The sequence below is a fragment of the Sphaerodactylus townsendi genome, linkage group LG14 (genome assembly GCF_021028975.2).
Source record: "Sphaerodactylus townsendi isolate TG3544 linkage group LG14, MPM_Stown_v2.3, whole genome shotgun sequence".
NCBI classification, from domain to species: Eukaryota; Metazoa; Chordata; class Lepidosauria; order Squamata; family Sphaerodactylidae; genus Sphaerodactylus; species Sphaerodactylus townsendi.
The window spans coordinates 6,399,668-6,420,896 of NC_059438.1; the positions used below are offsets into that span (position 1 = coordinate 6,399,668).

At 43.9% G+C, this 21,229-nt stretch overlaps 1 protein-coding gene across 3 annotated transcripts in view; it reads right to left on the reverse strand.

Moving 5' to 3' along the window:
• Nucleotides 1–21,229, reverse strand: part of SLC12A4 (solute carrier family 12 member 4) — a 55,803-nt gene that overhangs the window by 13,791 nt on the left and 20,783 nt on the right. For all 3 annotated transcript variants that reach the window (XM_048515690.1, XM_048515689.1, XM_048515691.1), the window contains exons 2-11: nt 13,212–13,306; nt 9,099–9,230; nt 8,515–8,661; nt 7,810–7,864; nt 6,542–6,672; nt 3,559–3,800; nt 2,680–2,894; nt 1,488–1,652; nt 1,290–1,388; nt 619–676 (exon numbers count right to left, since the gene is read on the reverse strand). In XM_048515690.1, the coding sequence (XP_048371647.1) occupies nt 619–676; nt 1,290–1,388; nt 1,488–1,652; nt 2,680–2,894; nt 3,559–3,800; nt 6,542–6,672; nt 7,810–7,864; nt 8,515–8,661; nt 9,099–9,230; nt 13,212–13,306 (1,339 nt within the window). The remainder of the gene's footprint in view (nt 1–618; nt 677–1,289; nt 1,389–1,487; nt 1,653–2,679; nt 2,895–3,558; nt 3,801–6,541; nt 6,673–7,809; nt 7,865–8,514; nt 8,662–9,098; nt 9,231–13,211; nt 13,307–21,229) is intronic.

Consider the following 21,229-nt stretch of genomic DNA (forward strand, 5'->3'; position numbering starts at 1 on the left):
ACTTTTTCAAGTGATCCGAATAGCTATCTGAGATGCAACATTAGCTGGTTTAAGTATTACAATCACATCCCAAAATATCCTTTACGTTCTGAATGCAGCTATACCATGCAATCCTCTTGTGCCAAAAGAGTGTTTCAGGCTCATATGCTTGGTGCATACAGCGGATTGGGGCAAGCCTTAGCCAGTGCCATGTGTAACAAACCAGCATTCACATGGCAAAGGATCAGGAAAGCAGGTCTTTCTGCACTAATAAAAAATGAAGTCCACATTCAATCAAGGTAAACTAGATTCTGCAGCCTATATCGTTATGCAGATTAAACATGCATTTACATCATTTACTTTGGCAAAGAGCATATCCGAGGTTATAGGGACTAAGAATAAGCATCTTAAAAATTAAAACTGAGAATTGCAAGCATGCTAAGCAATAGCATTCTGTGCTTTTCTACACTTAGTAAAATACCTAAAATACCTACAGCTCTGCATTGGAAGCAGCTGGTAAAAATACCACACAAAATAAGTAGGACGTAGCAATTTTGTGAAGAACAGAATCAAGAGACAAAATCTTACACACACACACACACACACACAGAGCACACTTTAAGCTTGAGGGCCACTTACTTGTCTCTGAGAACAACACCTTCAATACAAGCTCCGAAAAGCACTACGCAGCTGAAATCTGAACACAACACATTTAGCTAAGGAAGCTAGTTAGACATTTGAGAAGGTTAGCAATAACATAGTTGATTCTGACAATGGCAGAACTTCACATTTACAAAAAAAATCATTTATGATGGTACAATTATGAAAACACAGAGGAAATGCCCAATATAAGCATGCATAATTGGAGGGTCCAGGCAGGAGTTTTTGGTGACTGACAGGTACTTTCTATCTACCTGAATGCTCCAACTTAGCTAAGTGCAAACACAGCAAGAAAATGAGGGGCTGGTTGAATACCTTCCTGGTTTGGATCCAGCCAGCATACCGCATTTAGACTCATTCAGTTCCCCTATCCACCTTGCCTTTTGTCCATGTAGGTCCTATGATCAAGTACTATAACAATTTGGGTGACCAATTAACTTGTTTATGTATTGTCGAAGGCTTTCACGGCTGGATTCAACTGGTTGTGGTGGGTTTTCCGGGCCGTGTGACTGTGGTCTGGTAAATTTTGTTCCTAACTTTTCGCCTGCATCTATGGCTGGCGTCTTCAGAGGTGTATCACAGAGGGAAGTCTGTTACACAAAACCTCTTCCAGTAACTTTGATTTTTCTTGTGGTTTTTTAAAAGGATACAGACTAGAGACGTGGTGGCAATGGCCAGGATTGTCCCAATAGGGATAGATTTCTGGGCATCCTTGAGGTCTCCGGATCGGTTTGAGCCAGCCATGATCCCTTCAAAAGAAAAATAAGCTTTTAATATATGAAGGCACACACACAGGCACAAACACGCAGAGAGACAGGAAGCGCCCAGAAAATATTCAGCATCCTTACCTGTCACAGAAGGAAAGAAGATGCCTACGAGCACTGTGAAAGATGTTGCTATGTCTGCATAAACGTACAGGTGGAGCTTACTGTTGTGTCCAGAAACATCCACAGATGGGTGGTCAGCTTTCTCCAGGATCTCTCCTTTCTCCAAATAATTACTCCAGATGTTATCTTGGGGGAGGAGAGATATGATAAACATGGGACCAAAGAGAGAATGAGCTAATGGAACATCTATCAGTCATCACAGGAAAACACTCCGTACAAATAACTTAGAAAATCTAAGTTGGTTGCATTGGATGTACCGCTGGCGAGAAGACAATCAGTAAGGATATAAATGCACGCCAAATGCCCTCTGGATTCGTGTAGCTGCTGTAGTATATCAACCAATCAAATGCTGATCCGTAATGCAGCAGGTGGATGGCACTCAGGTACAGCTGTTGCCACCACCTCTTCTTCCATTTCAGGTGAATGAGGTGCCCTATAACTGGTTGTTTGCAATTGGTCACTTTTCATCCCAGACACTGGGGCACAAGGTACTCTCATTTCCAAAATCAAGGCAGGGCAAAGACGGGCTAGGTGAGCGAGCACCGAAAAGGTGGCCTTTAGCTGCGATGGAGGGGCCTTGTGCTCACCTCTCTCCTTCACTGATGCAGCTGTGAACAGCTGCTTGTCCCGCTGCAGAGAGCTGGAGATGGGAGCAACCCTCCTGAGGCAGGCAGCCAGCCGTGGGGCACTTCAGTCCCCAAGAGAGGAACTGAGCAATAGTGGGCAAGTAGCAATCAAGCACTAGTTGGGGGCTAAAGTGAACAACAGCGCTGGATTCACTCACATGCTGCAGTCACACATATACTCCATTTTATCTACCTTTCAGGAGTCTCAAAGCAGCTTACAATCACCTTCCCTTCCCCTTCCCACAACAGACACCTTGTGCATTAAGTGAGGCTGAGAGGGTTCTGAAAAACTGTAACAAGTCCAAGGACACCCAGCAGGCTTCTTGTGGAAGAGCAGGGAAAACAAAGCTAGTTCACCAGATTAGAGTCCTTCCCTCATGTGGAGAAGCGGGGAATCCAACCTGGTTGACCCAATTAGAGTACACTGCTTATGTGGAGGAGTGGGGAATCAAGTCTGGTTCACCAGATTAGAGTCCACCATTCTCAACCACTATAGCGCTAACTGCTGTGCCAGTTCACAATTGTACCTTTCAAAATGCCGCTGGCAGCGCCAGGAATCCCTGCAATTTCTGTAACATTATTGAAGCGGAAGTACTCATCGCAGTCCTCAGAGGTGAGGTTGTAATTTGGGCAGAAGTTCTCCGTCAGCTTGGTGGGCTGGGTCATGTTGTCAACCACCATTGTTTTGGCACAGATGTCAAACTGGTCCCTTGAAAGAGTTCTGTTGCCCAACATGCAAACGCTGGGAAGAGATTAGAAGTTTGCTGTTTTGTACCCTTTTTTATATTTGTTTTGCATTTTGCACTTTCCTAACACAGCTCCATTTGTTTCCCTATAAACTGAAGAGTGCCTTCCACAGCGAGATAAGTACTGCTGGATCCAACCTAATATTCCAATTCTGGGGTTCTTTTAACACAAAAATTGCATCCCCATCTGTTAACCACAACCAGAATTTAGATAGTAATTTGGACTGTTAGGTATAATAAAGTGCCATCAAGTCACAATGGACCCCTCATGGTTTTTTTTTTTTTAAGGCGAGAGACATTGGGAAATGGCTTGCCATTACCTGGTGCTGAATATCGACCCTATGGTCTCCCAACCAATTATTAACCAGGGCTGACCCTGCTTAGCTTCCAGCTTCTGACAAGCTTGAACTTGTCTGGGCTATTCAAGCTGCTCTTATATCTGCACTGGACCACATTATTGCCCAAAGATGTATCCTGCCCTTTTAAAGTTTTCTTTTTAAAGAGAAAGCAAAATAAAATGGGGGAAGGTGGTTAGAGGAAAAATATCGAGTAAAGAGCCAGATGTTGGGTTAAATATATTAAATTCTGGGCCCTGTGTTACAGTTTGAGAGCCCTGTCTACAAACCCACACACTGGCCTACTTAAATGAGTTTTACTTACGGAAAAGCAGGAGGATGAAAGATGGATTTGATGGCCCCGGCATAGATGGACAAAATAGATATTATGACACATGCCAGAAAGAGAGAAGCAAATTTGTTGACGTATTTCACGCCGACGAAAACCACCACGGCCATGAAGGTGAGGAATAGAGTCCCGTAAACTCGCATGTTGTTGAGGCTGGCGCTGGACGTGTCGTGGACTCCCGTGGAGTGAAAAATGGCAGCCTGGGGGGCGATGTAGGTCTGAAAGAGTTGGGATGCAACCTTAGTATCTCCCCCCCTTCACAAAAGCAAGCAAATGATGATATGCCTTCCCCGCTATCATAAATACAGTGGAATAATTTACGGTAATACATTGGAATAATTTACGGTAATAAATACAGTGGAGTAATTTACGGTAATATCCACACATAGTTATCAGTAATTCTAACTTGGAGCTTCTTCCCTTTCAACACATTTTAATCAACGGCTTTGCTAATATAAAGATGACTATATTTTTCTGCTCTCTCGGAAGGTCTGAACACTACACGCTTTCATATTTTTCAAAGGGAAGCAGCTATTTTGGGTGGTTCTTTGTTGTAGCAGCTATTAGTGCAACTTTGTTTTGCTCTGGCGCTACCTGATTTATCACTGCCTCAGTAGCAAACTGGCCGGCCTCAGTACACAGGATGAAAGCCACACATAAGCACAGGCGTGAGACCAGAGTTCCCTATTTATTCAGGAGAAGAAAGGAGGACTGTTCAGGTATACAAAAAACAACAGACATGTGCCAAATTTATTTCAAATGTTTCTGAGCCCACCTTCCTCCTGGCAACTCAGGAGTAGGTGTGGGACAACAAAATACACCGAACCGTACACATTAAACCAGGGATCCCCAACCTTTCTGAGCCTGTGGGAACCTTTGGAATTTTAACGCAGAGTAATAGGCGCAACCACAACATGGTAATCACAAGAGGCAGAGCCACACAAGAAGATGCACAAAGGAAGTTCAGGGTACAAAAATAGTATTTAAAAAAAACAGGAGAAGAGGAATGAGAGAATAAAAGCAATACTGTGGAGGCAGCTGTTGCCGAAACAACATGACTTTAGTCTGCACAGCCACTCAGATCGCTCATGGCCAATCAAAAGCTCTGCTGGGAAGATGTCATCCGCTTTCTCAAAACACTTGGTGGGTACCAGGAGTAATGCTGGAGTACATTGTGGAGCCCACATAAGAACATAAGAACAAGCCAGCTGGATCAGACCAGAGTCCATCTAGTCCAGCACTCTACTACTCGCAGTGGCCCACCAGGTGCCTTTGGGAGCTCACATGCAGGATGTGAAAGCAATGGCCTTCTGCTGCTGCTGCTGCTCCCGAGCACCTGGACTGTTAAGGCATTTGCAATCCCACTGGCATTATGTTGGGGGCCACTTCACAAAGCACATCAAACTTTTCTTAAAATCTAAAATACTTTTAAAACATCATTAAAATAACCAGTATAAAAGCACCTTTGTCACAGTCAGAAAAAAAAAATCAATTTTCTTGCCCAAGATCAGATTGCCCCAAACACTTTCTGGAATAATTGAGTTTTATAGTCTCACTGGAAAGCCAGGGGCATCAAAGTCCTCTTCAGTCCTTCCAGAGGGCTGTTCCATAAAGCACGGGGCAGGCACACATACATACACAAAACCCAAGCCCAGATCATTGCAGAACGTACCCCAGACAATGAAAACTGAACGACCTTGCTGGGAGGAATCAAAGCTACCTGAAGGGAACATGCAGAGACAGGCAGCACTTCAAGGATACAAAGGGCTTTATACGTGAAAACTGGAAGCAGAGGGACCCTCAGAAGTGGAGTAATCCAACAAGAAAGAACCCTGCCCCTCAAAACAGCCAGATGAGAACTAAATAAGCTTTGAGAGCAGCTGGGGTTGAGAGCAACTTTAAATGGGGAAATGGAGAAGTCAATCTGCTTAAGACTTTGAAAGTTTAGAGAATCCTAGTGGGGAATTTTAAAGAGGTGGGGGTATTTTGAAATTGTTGCCCCCGCTTCTGGGATTCTTCATAGGCCTCTAGCTTGTCACTGAACCTAGGTGTAAAATGGCCAGCACATATTCTATTAGAATAATGAAAGCATTCTAAACCACAGTCAATACAAAAAATAAAGCACTGTTATGAAGTATTTCCTATCTTTTGGAACAAGTAAAATGATTTCTTGAAGAGGCCAGGTGGTTACCCTTAATGTGTGGCATGAAGGTTTTTATGTCAGACAACCCATTGCATTAGAGAATGATTATGCATGCGGATTCTGTAGAAGTACACAAGACTTTCAAGGATACAGTAATTGTTTAAGCGTGACTAATATTTTCCACATTTAGAATGCTGAACTGTAATACTTGAAGAGTTCACGTTTTTAACGTTATAACATTTAACTTGGTATGTAAATATACTGGAAGTTCTGCTGTAACTATATGAGACCGTTTCTGTCCAAATACATTTTGTAATAAAACATATTTCTCCCCTCCCCTCCTGCTGTTTTCAGATCTCTAATAGCACATACAGAGAATATCAGTATGTTTCCCCCACCAATATTGGGTATATTCATATTTTTGTTTGTAGAAAATCAAGGAAGGCATACTACAAACAAGTCAAGCAGTGCAGTTATATGCATGTATTACAAACAATGAATTTAAGGGTATTCAAGCAGTAAAACAAGCTAGATAAAATATTTCCATTTCCCCAATATTTCTGGGTTCTTTTTCTGAATAAAATACAGCTCTCTTCCACCCCCATGCCTTCAAAATCTATGGAAATTTTATATCAATCCTCCCCTTTTTTTGTACTGAACATCCCATTCAGACAGAAGTTGTGACCAACGCAAATGTGTGACCAACTGCACTGTGTGCCATTGGGGCTGGCTGCAATAAGAAAATATCACTGGACTATTGTTGCTTGATACCACTCTTGGACCAAACTTTGCTACCTGCTATTCAGATCTACTTACCAGCAGGATTTCAATGGCACCAAGGATGTACATGGCACCTGCAAAAGTTGTCCCCAAGTAAAAACACAAGCCCACTGCTCCACCAAACTCCGGACCCAATGATCTTGAGATCATGAAGTAAGAGCCACCAGCTGTAGTGTGGAAGAGGGGAGAATTCTTCTCAGCAAGATACTGATTACAAGCTAGGTAACCTCAAAAATAACACAATGGTATTTTCCACACAAGTCACTTAAAACGTTTCTGGGACTTTATTAAATTGTTTCTTCTGTGGTATTTTGTACTTCAAATCCCCCCCCCCCTTCAACCTTGAAACATTTCATTTTCCTTTTAATCCATTGTATTTGAAAATCCTTTTGTGACTATTCTTTTGGCTGGAACGTTTCCAAGCCAGCTTCCCTTACAATGTGGTATTCTTTAAACATTTTAAATGTCCAACCAAAAAGCCAGCCTGTTTCCCCAGCCCTGTGCCCTTGCTCAACATTTCCTTTGGAACCTGATCCACCATTTTTTTGTGTCCCTCGCCTCACTCCTTTTTCCTTTCTCCTCTTGGCTTTCATCATTTCATGCATTTTGTATGTTCTAACTATTTTTCTCAGTCCTTTCCCCCTCACATTTTCTCTTATGTATGGGTAAATTTACTTGCGAGTAAACCCACAATTACATGAAGCAAAGATTCAATAGGTTTTCCTCTATGAAGTTACATGGTCATGAAGACTATAATTTTTTCTGTTAAAAAAAGTGAAAACTAATTCTCTAGATTTTTGCTAGAGAAGCAAAGCTGTGTGCAGTTGTCGTATGGGCTGCAGTCGTGTCACAAACATTCCATAACTGAATATTATTTCGATATTAACCTTTATGACTCTACACTTTTAACCCATTTACAACACACCATACATTTCATCACATCGATCCAAGTTGGTAAATGCCTTTAAATTGTACCAAACAAAAAGCGTATGTCCCCTTGTCAGCCACAACTGATCAAGAGAAATCCAGCAGAGCTGTTTCCCAGTGTGATGGATTTTCTGACAAAAAGGGCAGCAAGCCGCCCATTGATTGGGCTTGTGTTAAAACGTCATTCAAACTCTAACACAATGAATGGAGGTATCCAAGCAGCTGCTCCCCATGGATTACATACAAACGCCAGTCATGGGAGAGGCCCAAGCTGCTTTTGATCCCAAAAGGATGCAGATTTCCTGTACCCCAGGGCCATCAACCTGGATCCCAATTGGATCGAAGCTACATTTTCTCCAAATAAAGTGGGACGTTACCTGGTACGACCCCGTTTGTGGCAATAGCACTCATTGATATGGCTGTCAGCATGGTCTGCAAAAGACAAGAGAAGTGGATTTTGTGAGCAACTGTGGAGGAAATAAAATGACCCCAGGACACTGTTTCACATGAACACCATCTTTTTCGATGAATTTCACAGCATCTGTTTAATATCTCTTGTGGGAAAACAGTTTCTGAGTCTACATCAGAAGACTGCAATTTCTGTACTAAAACCCAAACAGTGCAACTGGAACAAATCAAGTACACATCAGGTGCCTTTGTATGAGATTTGCATATAAAATGTATCAAATTTCCTTTAAAAGCTCAAAGATCTCTCTCACACACAGTACAAAGTACACAGTACTTCAGGGTCCACCTGAAGAGATGATTGGATTTCTGTATTCTTTGCGGGGGGCGGGGGGTGGGGGGCTTCCTAAGTATTCAGAATGTTATTTTGTAAATTAAAAATAAAACGACTGAATGTCCTCATTATGCTTAGAATGTAGAACACAACTGAGATTAGGTAAAGAAAAGATACTGAAACAGATGAAGCCCATAAGCATTTAAAGTGTCCAGGGCAATAGAACCCCCCAAAAGACACAGAGGCAGATAATGGTCCAACTAATTCAGATTTGTTTTGTCTGATGAAATGCATCATGCAGGACGATACCACAAGGGACTATACCACAGAGCCATGTACTCACACAACAGCAACAGATTAAGACAATGAGGAAGGACTGAAGAACTCCAGCGGTTCCCACCATCCATGTCAGTCGAAGGAAGAGAATGACCCCAAAAATGTTCTGCATACATGGCAGGTAGACTCCCATCAAGGTGCCCATGCTGGGTGACTGGGGAGAAAAATTAGTATTCATCAGTGTTACAAACACACGATCAGAGAAGATCTGCAAGGCAGGATACTTGTGCTCACAAAGGTACTTTTATATAAAGATGTCTATTTTTGAAGCAAGGACAGGATTTCTGCTAAATGACAGTGGCTCTCCACGGTCCCAAGCACAGGTATTTCCCATCCCCGACTGCATAACTAGGGTTGTCAGATTGGAAAATATCTGGAGATTTTAGGATACAGCCTGAGGAGGGCGTGGTTTGGAAAGGGGAGGGACTTCAATGGTATATGATGCTATAGAGTCCACCTTCTGAAGTGGCCATTTTCTCCAGAAGAACTGATCTCTGTTGTGTGGAGATCAGTCATCACTTCAGGGGATCTCCAGGGCCCACCTGGAGATTGGCAACCCTAAACAGCTAGCTATTGAAAAGGGCAACACACTTTCGATATTTTCCGCCTCGAGCCTTCGGCACTCTCTGCTTCTTCATGCTCTTTAGCTCCCTGAGTGAGATTTGTGTAGCTGACCAGTTTGCCAAGCAGGGAAGAGACCTTTGGGCGAATATCCAGTTCCTCCTGCCAAGGAAAGAAAGCAAAGATGATGATGATGGTAAGGACAGCACTTTATATACAACTTCCAAAAGCTTCAAATGTTTTGCTGTCCATCCTCTCAGCAAACTAAAGCTCAAAGTGTACATCATCTCAGCAAACTACAGCACTAAAGCAAGCCATTATTACTGTTCCAAAATGGCAACTGTCTCATCCTTTTAGGGAAGAAGGCACTGGTGGGATTCAAATAATTTAACAACTGGTTGTTTTGCACCATTTAACAACTGGTTCTGCCAAAGTGGTGTGAACCTGCTGCATCCCACCACTGGAAGAAGGGCATGGGCTGTCTTCCTCCATGACAGTATTGAATTTCCAGGTGAAGATCCTGGTTTCAGAAAACCTTTTCAGAAGAAATTGTCTGTGAGTGCTTAAAAAAAACCCCAGTCCCAAACACAGAGTTCCTTTGTAGCACCTTAAGTGACAAAGAGTCTTGTGACACCTTAAAAGGTAAACAAATTTATTTATGGCATTAAGTTTCCAGGAGCCAGAATCTACTCCATAAGATTCATGAAGTGTTGCATTCAGCCTGCTGATATATTTATACCCAGAGCTATGATCAGCGGAAGAGCAAAGGGGTGGAGTATTACAAAAAGAGGCCAGATTAAAATATACTGCAGCTATCCCATTTGTTAGTTTTTAAGGTGTCCCAAGAGGATTTGGCAACAGCCCCCCCCCCCCACTCCCTACACACCCCTTCTGCGACTTGGATGGCAATCAAAGTTCAGAGCTGGTTATGCAGTTTTAAGGGTAACCGCTTTGTCCTGCCATTGTGGGATTTTTAGGATCACCACGACTGAATTTCCTTCTCCCCCCCCCCCACCACCCAAACATATCATAGTTTTAGTGATTTATTGGCTACAATGCCCAATGGCAGAGAACTGTGGATGATAAATGTTTGTTTATTTAATTTTAATAGTCTGCCTTTCCCACTTGACACTCCAGACAGCCTGCAAAATATAAAACAACACAACCACACTGCGTGAGATATCCAATAAACAATGCAATGGGACTATGATTACAGAAACAGAAAACAATCTATGATGTGGCATACCATAAACTATGCTGAAAATATAATTGTTTAAAAAGCAGAACGCAATGCAGTAAGATTGCAATCCAGTTCCCTTAATAAAAGTGCCCTCCAGAACTGTCCCATTACATTAAAGCCCTATTCCTTTTATAAGATGCTATTAAAGCTCTTTTAAAATGGGGTGCAAATGTTCCTAGTATGCTAACTGTTCCTAAAAGGATCAAGAGAGTGGGTTATGAGATTAATGTCCTCTTTCTCAGAACAGCGACTCCATTCCGATTGAGCCTCTCCACCCTGTCTGAGCTGTTGGCTGACATTTGAGGCTACAAACAAACCTATAAAGGGACAAAATGGAAAACATCGGGACAGAGAACTGAGAGAAAGGTTCAGCAATTTGACTACTAGAATGTTTTCTCGAGGCAGCTCCACTTTTGCTGAACACAAGCGGTTTCCCAATCTGCATCACTGAAAATTGTGCAATGTTCCCAAGTAACAGCCACAAGGTGGGGTTTTTTTAAAAAGAAAAGAAGCAAAGGCTAACCAGCAGAACATTCTTCACAAAAACCAAGCAAACGCTGAAGGAGCTAACAAACTGAATGAAGACAGGCCTGCTGAGGCGGCCACAGGGGACCTGAAGGGTTATTTCCATGGCAACCACTTGTACAAAATGGAGTGCCTCACTGTGACCCAGTGAAGTGGCTACTTGCTGGCATCTAGTTTTAAGTGACCTAGCAGGTGAACCATGTTGATACCGATGAGGCAGAAAGTGCTCTGAACTTTGGCAGAGAGTGCCAGTTCTTAGTCTCGCTCATGCCAGCCGGAAGGTAGGCATGTTACCCTGTTCTTCCTTTTCCAGATATTCAATTTCTTTTTTTTAAAAAAAATGTTCTCAGGGAACCCTTTTACAAAGGGGGATAGTATCCATGGGCAGCCAAAGTCATGCCATCTGAAGAAGAAAATCTGCACCTCTTTTTAAAACGTACTAGTAAGCATCCTTCATTAATTCTCTGAGCAGTCATAACATTCAGGGGAGCAGCTAAGAGGAACGGCTTGCATGCAAATGCACACCCAAAATCCACATGGCACATTGCAGGCCAGAATAACTGCTGAAACAGTGTCACGGGCCACATCTACCAGCCCCGCTTAGCATGAGTTCATCAGAACTTGGAAGTTAAGTAGGATTGGCAGCGGTCAATATTTGGATGTGAGATCACCAAGGAAGACTTGGGTTTCTATGCAGAGGAAGGTAGCCTCTGTTTGTCTCTTGCCTGGAAGGCCCTGTAGATGGGGTCGCCTCGAGTCAGTTGTGACTCGACAGCACATTCTTTTTGCGCCTTAGCAGTTGTTCATCTCCTAGATGGTCTTGCCAATACAAGAAAATCCAGTTCAATATTATTCATATAATGAACTGACAATGCATTATTCAATGTGACATCCTGTGCGCGTATGCACACCCCTCCAATAGGATGCTGGTGTTCCAAAGTCATGTTGCGTCTCCATCTATATTTGAGGATCTCCCATCATGTTGAGCCTCGGGATGCTTCTGAGAACAGCCAAGGGGCAGCATGGCAAAATGACTGCCACAGAGACTGAGGCACATCACAGAAGCCCTCTTTACAAGTTGCAGTAACCGAATGTACAGTCCATGTGCACTTGATAATTACTCTTTATATTGGGTTGAGTATTTCTCATGTTACAGTCAACTCACATGCAGCTGAACATATGATAGAAACCTCCACAAGAGCATTGGCTGTTTGTTACAAACAGATGTATGAATGTAAAGGTAGACTATATGTGTGTTCAACAGGACAGAAATTCTAACAACTGTAAAGAGACAGAAACCCAAATAACGAAGATCTGTTAAAAAGCATGAAATAGTTAGAATAGCTTGTTCTGTTGAGGCTCCAATTAGAGGGATAAAACAGCAGAGGAACGAACCAATGAAGATCCATCTTCCCAGGACTCATTGTTAGACATGGCTACACATCCCATAGTAGGCCAAACACCTCTGCTTGTGTTCTGGGCTAAGGGTTGAGGATTCTATTCTGTGATGCAACAGTGAAGGTTCCGAGATCAAAATGATAATGCCAGCAGATGACCAAGACATTTCAGAAGTATTTTAAGGTATTGATCCAGAACTGTGGGTGATTGTTCTTTGGAGTGACATTTATTAACTTATTTTTCATTTATCTATATCCAGACTTTCCCCCCTGGGGCAGCCAAAGAAGCTTACATTGTTCTTCCCTCCTACCCACATTGATGCCATTCATCGCAGAGAAAAAGATTTAAAACCACAGGGGCAAAAGGCTGGGGGTGGGGGGGCAGCTCTGACCACCAGCCTAATTTCAGTTTCCTGATGTGTGAAGATTGCCTCTGGAAGACCCAAGGTAATGTTTGTACAGGAGTCGATTCAGTATAATAGATTCAGATGTTCCACAGTTTAGACACCATTGCAGAAAAATTCTCTGCCCTAAGACCAGCGCCTCACCACAGCCTACAGAGTAGGTTTACTATCTCTTATTTTCATCAAAAAAACCCTGAACACTGTCAGCTCTCTACAATTTTGGCTTGCTAAAAAAGGGACCAAAGGGAGAGCATAGATGCCAGCCAGAGGCACCACAAGAGTGTTAAAAAAGTACTGCCACAGGCTATAAAAATATCCACTAGCTTAGGGGGCTTTCAAAGGGATTCAGTGGCTATTTGTCATAATGGCTCAATGGAGCCTCCTCATTCAGACACAGTGTACCTTTGAATACCAGTTGCTGAGGGCAACCATGGGGGACACTTTGGCCTTTCTGCTGTACTCATAGTCTTTCTGGTTGGCCACTGTGGGAAAACAAGATGGGCTCATGGGCTCAACCTAGCAGGGCTGTTCTTTTCAGAGACAACAAGGAACACATATAAACCATGGGTGCATTTACCTCAAACAAGGCCAAATTTCTGTCATAATAGTCTCCTCCTTTGCCAGCTTCAGAGTTGTTGAGAAAAGGGCTGCTTTCTTTATGGTTACCATGACCTGCAAAGAAAAAAGAAGCAGTGACTTATTCATAGAATAATTCTGACAAAAGTGAGATACCACCAGCTTCATTTTCATCGGCTTAATCCCCCTTTCCACAACAGGCAGTCTGTAGCTGTCAAACATCTTTTCTTCCACAAAGATTTATTTGAAAAGGGTTGTGTTTTTTTTTTTTTGCTTGACTACTTTGCCTGTGGATGAATCCTGGCTTCTAAACGTGGGCATTTACCACACATCTTTTAGAGGCGGTAACCAAGTGTCTTGACCGACAGTGGAAGGGGGCAGAGGACTCATATGACTCGATGCCAAATTTTTCCCAACCCAATTTCTTCCACAGAGAATGGAAATGTAAAATTTAATTATTAATATTTTCGTTTATAGCCTACCTTTCTCAATGAGTTTCAAGGCAGATTACAAACTATGAAAAAAAATCCAATCCAACAGCAGAATTATTAAACATTTCAACAGTTAAACCATCAGGATTATTCTACCAGTATTCTGTTTTTGCACACAGGCAAACAATAAGTCCAATTGGTTGTGGTGGGTTTTCCGGGCTGTGTGGCCGTGGTCTGGTAGATCTAGTTCCTAATGTTTTACCTGCATTTGTGGCTGGCATCTTCAGAGGTGTATCACAGAGGGAAGTCTGTTACATACAACAAGCCTTCGACAATACAATAAGTCCAATGATTAAGTGGATAGTCAGCTATTGCAGTCAAGAGGAAGAAACCATGAGCCCTTTTCTTATAACGGGCAGAAATGATGGTCAGGAGAAACCAAGGACATTGTCTGAATATGGGTGTTAGCACAGCACTGAAACCCCTACACACCATGTTGGATCTCTTGTGCAACTGAAGGGTTAAAAATTCAATTTTTACAGATTTTAAGTTCTTTTTTTTTTTACACATTTTCAGAAACAGGCAATTGAAGCCACATTAGAAGGAAAATGTCCAGCTTTGGCAAGGGTTATTACACTCAAGTTTCTTTTTCTGCTACAGTGCTATTTCTTCTTCTGTTAGTTTGCTATAGAATCTGATACTCCAAAGTGGCTTTCATAACAAACAAACAAAAACCCATCTAATCCAAGTCTCTCTCAATAGAACTGTTTTCACTGGCACTAAACCACAAAAGGAAGTCACGTCAATCTTGCTTCCGAAGGCCATACAGGAGATCAACAAATCCGGAAAAATTAAACCACAAAGGGATTACCATGGTACAGCAGAGATTAAACCTGAGTCTCTCAGTTCATAGACCAAAACCCTAACCACTGCACCACAATACAGTGGTTGATAAGAACACAGTCATCTCCTTGAACCTTTGTTCTGACCCTTTCTCTTCTGCCCCTGGGAAGCCAGGCCCCTCAAACTGGGATCTCCCCCATTTTCCTTCCTACTCTTTCCTTCACAATTGGAGCCTCACTTTCAAACACGGATGCAAGAATGTGCCATTTTTAATTTCAGTTTTCATCTGTTGACTTTGAGGAAGCGTCTCGTCATACCGTTTCAAAAGTCCCTTATCAAAAACAAAAGAAAACCCACAAACATAAAAATGGTTTGCATTCAAAGGCATGGAAAATCTGCATTAACAAGTGGACCGGGGTAAAATTGCTGTTGGCTTGAGTTGCGCAAGTGGGAAGGGAAATCTAAAGAGGAGCTTTTTGAGTTGAAATGCTGGTGGGAAATTTGGCAGCACCCCCTCTTCAAAGAAGGCCTCTATTCTCAAGTAGGCCCATGGGAGCTGCTCCTGGAGTAAAGAAGTGCTTTGGGTCTGGAGAGTCAAGGCTACCTGGCCACCTTCATAGCCCGGCTGTTCTTCCTTTATTTTCCCCAGCAGGTACCCCATTCATGTATTGTTGCACCTCAGGGCCACCTCAGTACAATGGAGGTAGACCCTGGCCGCCCCACGGGCCTTGTCTGAGCAAATCAGATACTTAGTCCAATTTTCTAGACCAGCCTGTCAACCAGAACGGCTCATCTGGCCATTTGAGGCAAGTAACTCAGCAGGAAAACTGACATGTTCTTTTTCTCCCATTCCAAAGAGAGAGCAATCAAATGATTCATATCCTCTGTCACACAAGGCATAATAAACCAGCGCTGTGAAGAAATCTGCCATCCCCTGCTCACTGAGGTGGCTAATGTAAAGAAAGATGGATTATAGGGGCAGGGGTCCACCATGCCACCCACGGGGAGAAAGGGATTCTGGCGAGGGCACCCAGCAGTGCAGCATTTTCTTCCAAGGTGCTCTTGTTTGAGATGGAGGCAAAGGGAGATCAGAAACAGCAAGGGGGAACCACTCCTGCCATTTCTGACTTTCATCTAATAAGGGTAGACCATCCCTTCCAAAGACCTCTGTGCTTGCCAGTGAGATCGAGAAGTAAAGACCTCTCTCACTTGCACTGCAGCCTGGTGATGGTAGGTCTCTTTACATATCACATTTAGTCATCTGAACATTTTATGACACTCTTAAAAAACCCAAATGCATCCAACTGGGATGCCTTTTGGAGGGGAAAATTGGGGGGTGGGGGAAGAGAAGGACTCGAAAACCCTTTCCTCCCCTGCTGAAAAACTCCACCCATAAGCTGCTTATACATCTATAGGGAAAAATGTATAAGCACTCCTGTTTCCCTTCTGCTGTGGGTAAAAACAGAGGATTCTGGAGGTTGTGACAGCTGTTTCCTAGCAAGGAAATGTTAGGAAAGAAACCAGATCCCGCCTGGGTCCTACAGCCTACCTAGCCCTGCTCTCCCACGCTCCCCGCCCGTCCGTTTGAAAGTAAAAATACATTTTGGCACTCAGTTTAATCATACAACATTAAGAACATAAGAACTAGCCTGCTGGATCAGACCAGAGTCCATCTAGTCCAGCACTCTGCTACTCGCAGTGGCCCACCAGGTGCCTTTGGGAGCTCACGTGCAGGATGTGAAAGCAATGGCCTTTGTCAAAATTATATGTTCAATAATGCACAAAATAATGGTTTTGACAAAGGCAGAGCATAAAAATGAATACTAGTTCTCATATTCGTCCGGGACTATATCCTAATGCGGAAGCGTACAATTTTCTCGACTGCTGCACCTCAACTGAGACAGAGTACACCAGCTAAAGTGACTACAGAGGTTTTCTACGTTCAGATGCACTGTGTGGAAATGGTCCTGCTGACCCATCCTGGTTCAGCCCTCCAAAGCATCCAGGCATCCGGTGGTCATCCTGAGTCTCCACCCAGAGGCATGCTGCTCTCCCAACTCTGCCAGACTCTTGGAGAGGTTCTCTTGTACTTCTCCTGCAGTGAACTACCATCCACTATTCGATTTCAGAATTCCGCCAAACCTGATTCACTAGATTAAGAGTCTGCTGCTCGTGTGGAACAGCGGGGAATCGAACCAGATTAGAGTCCACCTGCTCTTAGCCACTACACCCATAGTCCTCTGTCCCTCAATTCTAACTGTGCCCTAGATGGTCTTGTTCTAAGGCAAGGCCTTTAAATTTAAAAGTTACAGGATTGTAAAAACATCGCACTACTTTAATAGTATCAGAGTTGGAAGAGACCCCAAGGGCCACCAAGTCCAACTCCCTGCAATGCAGGAACACACAATCAAAGCACTCCTGACTTTGGAGCCTTTGGCCAGGCCCCTTGCCATTTGCCTCCTGGGATCTCCTTCCTGCCCTTCTTCGTCTCAGGAAAATTTCTCTCTTCTGTGTGCTCACCTCTTTACCTTTGAGGGTCAAACCTTCTCTTCTGGAGGTCTCCAGAAAGATTCACTTAAGCCTCCCCCATCCCAGGTCTCTGTCACCTTCTATGTGTCAAATTCCAGCCAAGGTGTGACCTGGCCATTTTACTGCCTTTGGCTGGGAGAGCTATTTGCATTCCTAACTCTTTGATGGCTCGGTACTTGGCTGGGTGATTCCTGAGATGGGCAATGCTCTGATAGCAACCAACTTCCCTCCTGGCTTCTTGGATCCTGCCAACAGAAAGCAGATTTTAAAACCCGTGTAGGGGTTTGCAAGCCTCAAACCTTGAAATATCAGGATGTGAGCCCCAAGTGAAGGGAATTTTTCCAAAGGCACTAAACCAGTTTTATACCAGTTTTTGGAGGCAGAATCAAGGGAACAATCCTTGGCTTCTATGCCCTCCAAGGCAGATGTTTGGTCACTATGGGGATCAGGTTGCTGCACTGGATGGACATCTGACTGATCCGGAGGACACATCTTAGGTTCTTCTCTATGGAGAGGAACTCTAATCCTATAAAGAGCTTGGAAGGAAGCTTTCTTGGCTGATTCAGAACAGCTATCTGGAATGGTGGCACTGGAGCAGAAGGAAGTAGTTATCTTTCTGACAACAGAGAGGATGAATAATCCTCTCTGGAGAAGACCAGCCAGGGAAGTTGCTCCTTATTATCCATTAAGCCATAAATCGGCCAACTTCAACAGGTAGCTGGGCTGACAAGTTCATCCAGGTTTCAAACCGGCCATTTGGCAATCTTTGATTACATATGATTTTCACCCTGGCTGCTCAATGTGAGACCTAGCATGGTGTAGCAGTTAAGAGCAGGTGGACTCTAATCTGGAGAATAGGGTTTGATACCCCCACTCCTCCAAGTGAATGGTGGACTCTAATCTAGAGAACCAGGTTTAATTCCCCACTCCGCCACATGAGCAGCGGACTCTTGTCTGGTGGACTAGATTTGTTTCCCCACTCCTACACACAAAGTCTGTGGTGGACCTTGGGCCAGTCACAGTTCTTTGGCACTCTCTCAGTCCCAACTACCTCACAGGGTGTTTGTTGTGAAGGGGGAAGGGAAAGGAGTTTGTAAACCCCTTTGAGTCTCCTTACAGGAGATAAAGGAGGGAATATAAATCCAAATTCTTCTTCTCTTTTCAGACCCTTCTGCACAAGGCCCACATTTCTCTACAGTAAGCAAAAAATGCAGAGAGCTTTCAAGTCAAGTTTATTGCAAGGGCATCCTATTTTAATCTGCATCAATATGTTGATCTGGCCACTGAGGGTCAGCGGGTGAGATGTACTGTTATATTCTCTGTGGGAGTGTGCCAATGCTTGGGTTGAAGCATCCAATCAACAGTATCATCTTCAGTTAAATATCTGAGGAGTCCACTCATCTCAGCCCGCTCCAGCTCATGAAACTGGATGTATTTCATTTCATCTAGCACATGCATTAATCTCCTGTGGTTTGTAATTTCCTCAGGCAATCCAGAGACTGGGTAGTATTATACAGTAAGTTGCCTCCAGATGCACGACCACCTCCTTGGAAGCAAAGTTCATGCCCCGGGGAACAAAACTGATGTAGGCCTAACCATACTCACAAACTGCATGTATTCACTGCATGTGCGCCTGCCTCAATGCTTCTAACCCAATTCCCAATTAGTGGTGGTTAGACCTGAACACTCTACACACAGGGTAACCTTAAATCAGTCATGCCCTCTCAGCCTGATCTACCACACATAACTATTGTAAGGATAAAATGGAGTCAGGAGAAACAATGTTTTAAGGAGACTATAAATATCTAACAGCCCAATCCATAGCCCTGGGCAGCTGAGGACAGCACTGCTGCGGGGCTGCCTTGCCACCTCCAGAGGCTTTCCAGTGGTGTGGGGAGAGTGAACTCCACTCAAAAACTCTGTTGCCAGAAAGCCTCCATAGGGCTTAATGGATCCATGCTTACCCAAAAGGGTGGCATAAATCCATGGCCCGGGCCTCAGCTCAACTGGTCACAAACTCAGGGTGGAATTCAACTAACACTGGCTCCACCTTCAGGAACCCTGCTGTGCTGACGGGGCTGGTGGCAGCGTGGGAGCACTGAACACAGGAGCCTGCAGAGATCTCCAGCCAACATATTTGCCCCTGTGGTAAGTGCCCCAAGGGATAAGTGTCCCAAAGACAGCAAATCAACTGGTGTGGTCCTGCACCACCTCCAGGAGTTGCTTCTCCCACCCCTACCCCAAGGACAGGGCTATAAATAAATCAAAAATAAAGTCAACAAACCTGATCATGGGAGCATGATATCATTCTAGTCTCTAGATGCCTCTGATAACAGTTCTGAGAGGGACTTTGTTCAGAAGTCATCTGGTACCTGCATTGTCCATACAGTTATGCCAAGAATCCCAGTGTAGAACCCTGCCCATTTAAATTTATGCGAAAACATGTTGCTTGGACACTCAGCAATCCTGGTTTGATCTTCAGGTGCTGTACAACCTATTCGAAGAAAATGTCTCTCACTTAGGAGCTCTCCCAGGTCCTGAAACCTATTAAAAGAAAATGTCTCTTACTTAGGAGCTCTCCTGGGTCCTGGAACCAAGTAGAAGAAAATGTCTCCCACTTAGGAGCTCTCCTGGGTCCTGAACAGCTCTCTTGACCTTTTCCTGAAGCCCATCACTATCAGATCTCTACAGACACATTGCATAACTCCCACTCCAGCTGAGCCCCCTTCAAACCTAGCCAAGAATCTCCTAGGTCCCCACCTGGGACAACAGAATTTCTTTTTTATTACAAATCAAACCCCTCAAACAGAAAGAAATTAAAAATGCAACAAAATATTGCAACAATGGAGGCAAGTCTACAAATATGCCTCTATAAAAGGTATTGAAAATTATGTCCATTATGTCTACATGCAATATGTTCAAATGTTGATAAGGTTGTGAGGTCCTCAATCCATTGGATGAGTGGGGGTGGGCATTTATCTCCCCAGTGTAGCAACACAAGTTTTTTAGAAACAGTATGGGAATGGAAGGTGCATTGCAGGCCGAGAAGGGAACCCATGGGCTGGAGCCAGCCAAATGACCAATAAACACGTGACAAACTTATTTGTGGGTAAAATAAATTTGGCCATAGCCAGAGAAATTTATTAACAAGGAGTAAATAAGGAAGCAAAATGGCACAGCATGGAGGGGGTGATCCAAGCATCTGGGCAGCACAAGTGCAGTCCCCCAGAGCCAACTGAATTCCTCAGCCCGCCTGCTGGAGGAATTGACTGCAAAGGGCAAGATTGTAGTGGGGCATGCCAGACAGATAGATCCCTGTCTGGTGCCTGTTCCAATCTGCTGCTAGGGAACAAGCCTGGAAGCCCCTGCCAGGCGTCCTGATCATCGGCTTGCTCCACTCCCACCTCTTAAGGAGGTGTTACACCAGGAGAGCTCCCGCCGCTCCCCCTTTTAACAGATCGCCCCCCATGCGCAATCCGCCAGCCGGCTATGACAAAACAACAGCATTAAACCTAAACATAATAAAAAACTGTGACAAAACAGGGACGGACGGGTGGGTTTGTTCTCCGGCATCCAGGGCAAGACTGAGCTTGCCCCACGTGGATGCTACTGGCTATGACGCAGCCCACCGCTATCTTGGGACTGCAATGGTTCCAAGCTCGGCTCCCGCGCATGCGCGGGCCGAGCTCTGAAGCTACGTCATTGCCCTTGCTTAAAGAGTCAATGGCCTTAAAAGCTTTCACCTAGGGTCCCACTTCCAGCCCGCAGCTAAAGCGGGCCCGCGCCAGGCACTCGGCCGTGCTTTTTCATTGGGGCAATAGATACAACACATCAGAATGGGCCACAAGGCCCAACTCATATCTGGTTTGCCCAAGGATAAAACAAGTGAAAGTACAAAGGTCAGCACAGATACTGATATACACAACTGTGACCAGATCCATTTTATGCAGTTGTCTATGTAGGATTCACACCTTACAAACATATTTATTTATTTACTGTACATTTACTTAACCACCCATCACCAAAGTAATGTTAAGATATGGTACTGAGTTACCCTTAAAGCAACCAATTTGTTCTTCTCTGGGCAGACGATGTTCCCTCATCCATTTTAGTAATTTTACATGTTTAGCATACAGCTTACCAATTATTGAAAGAAAGCTAATAGGACAATAATTATCTGGAGTCTTGGGATCACCTTTCGTATGTATGGGAACAA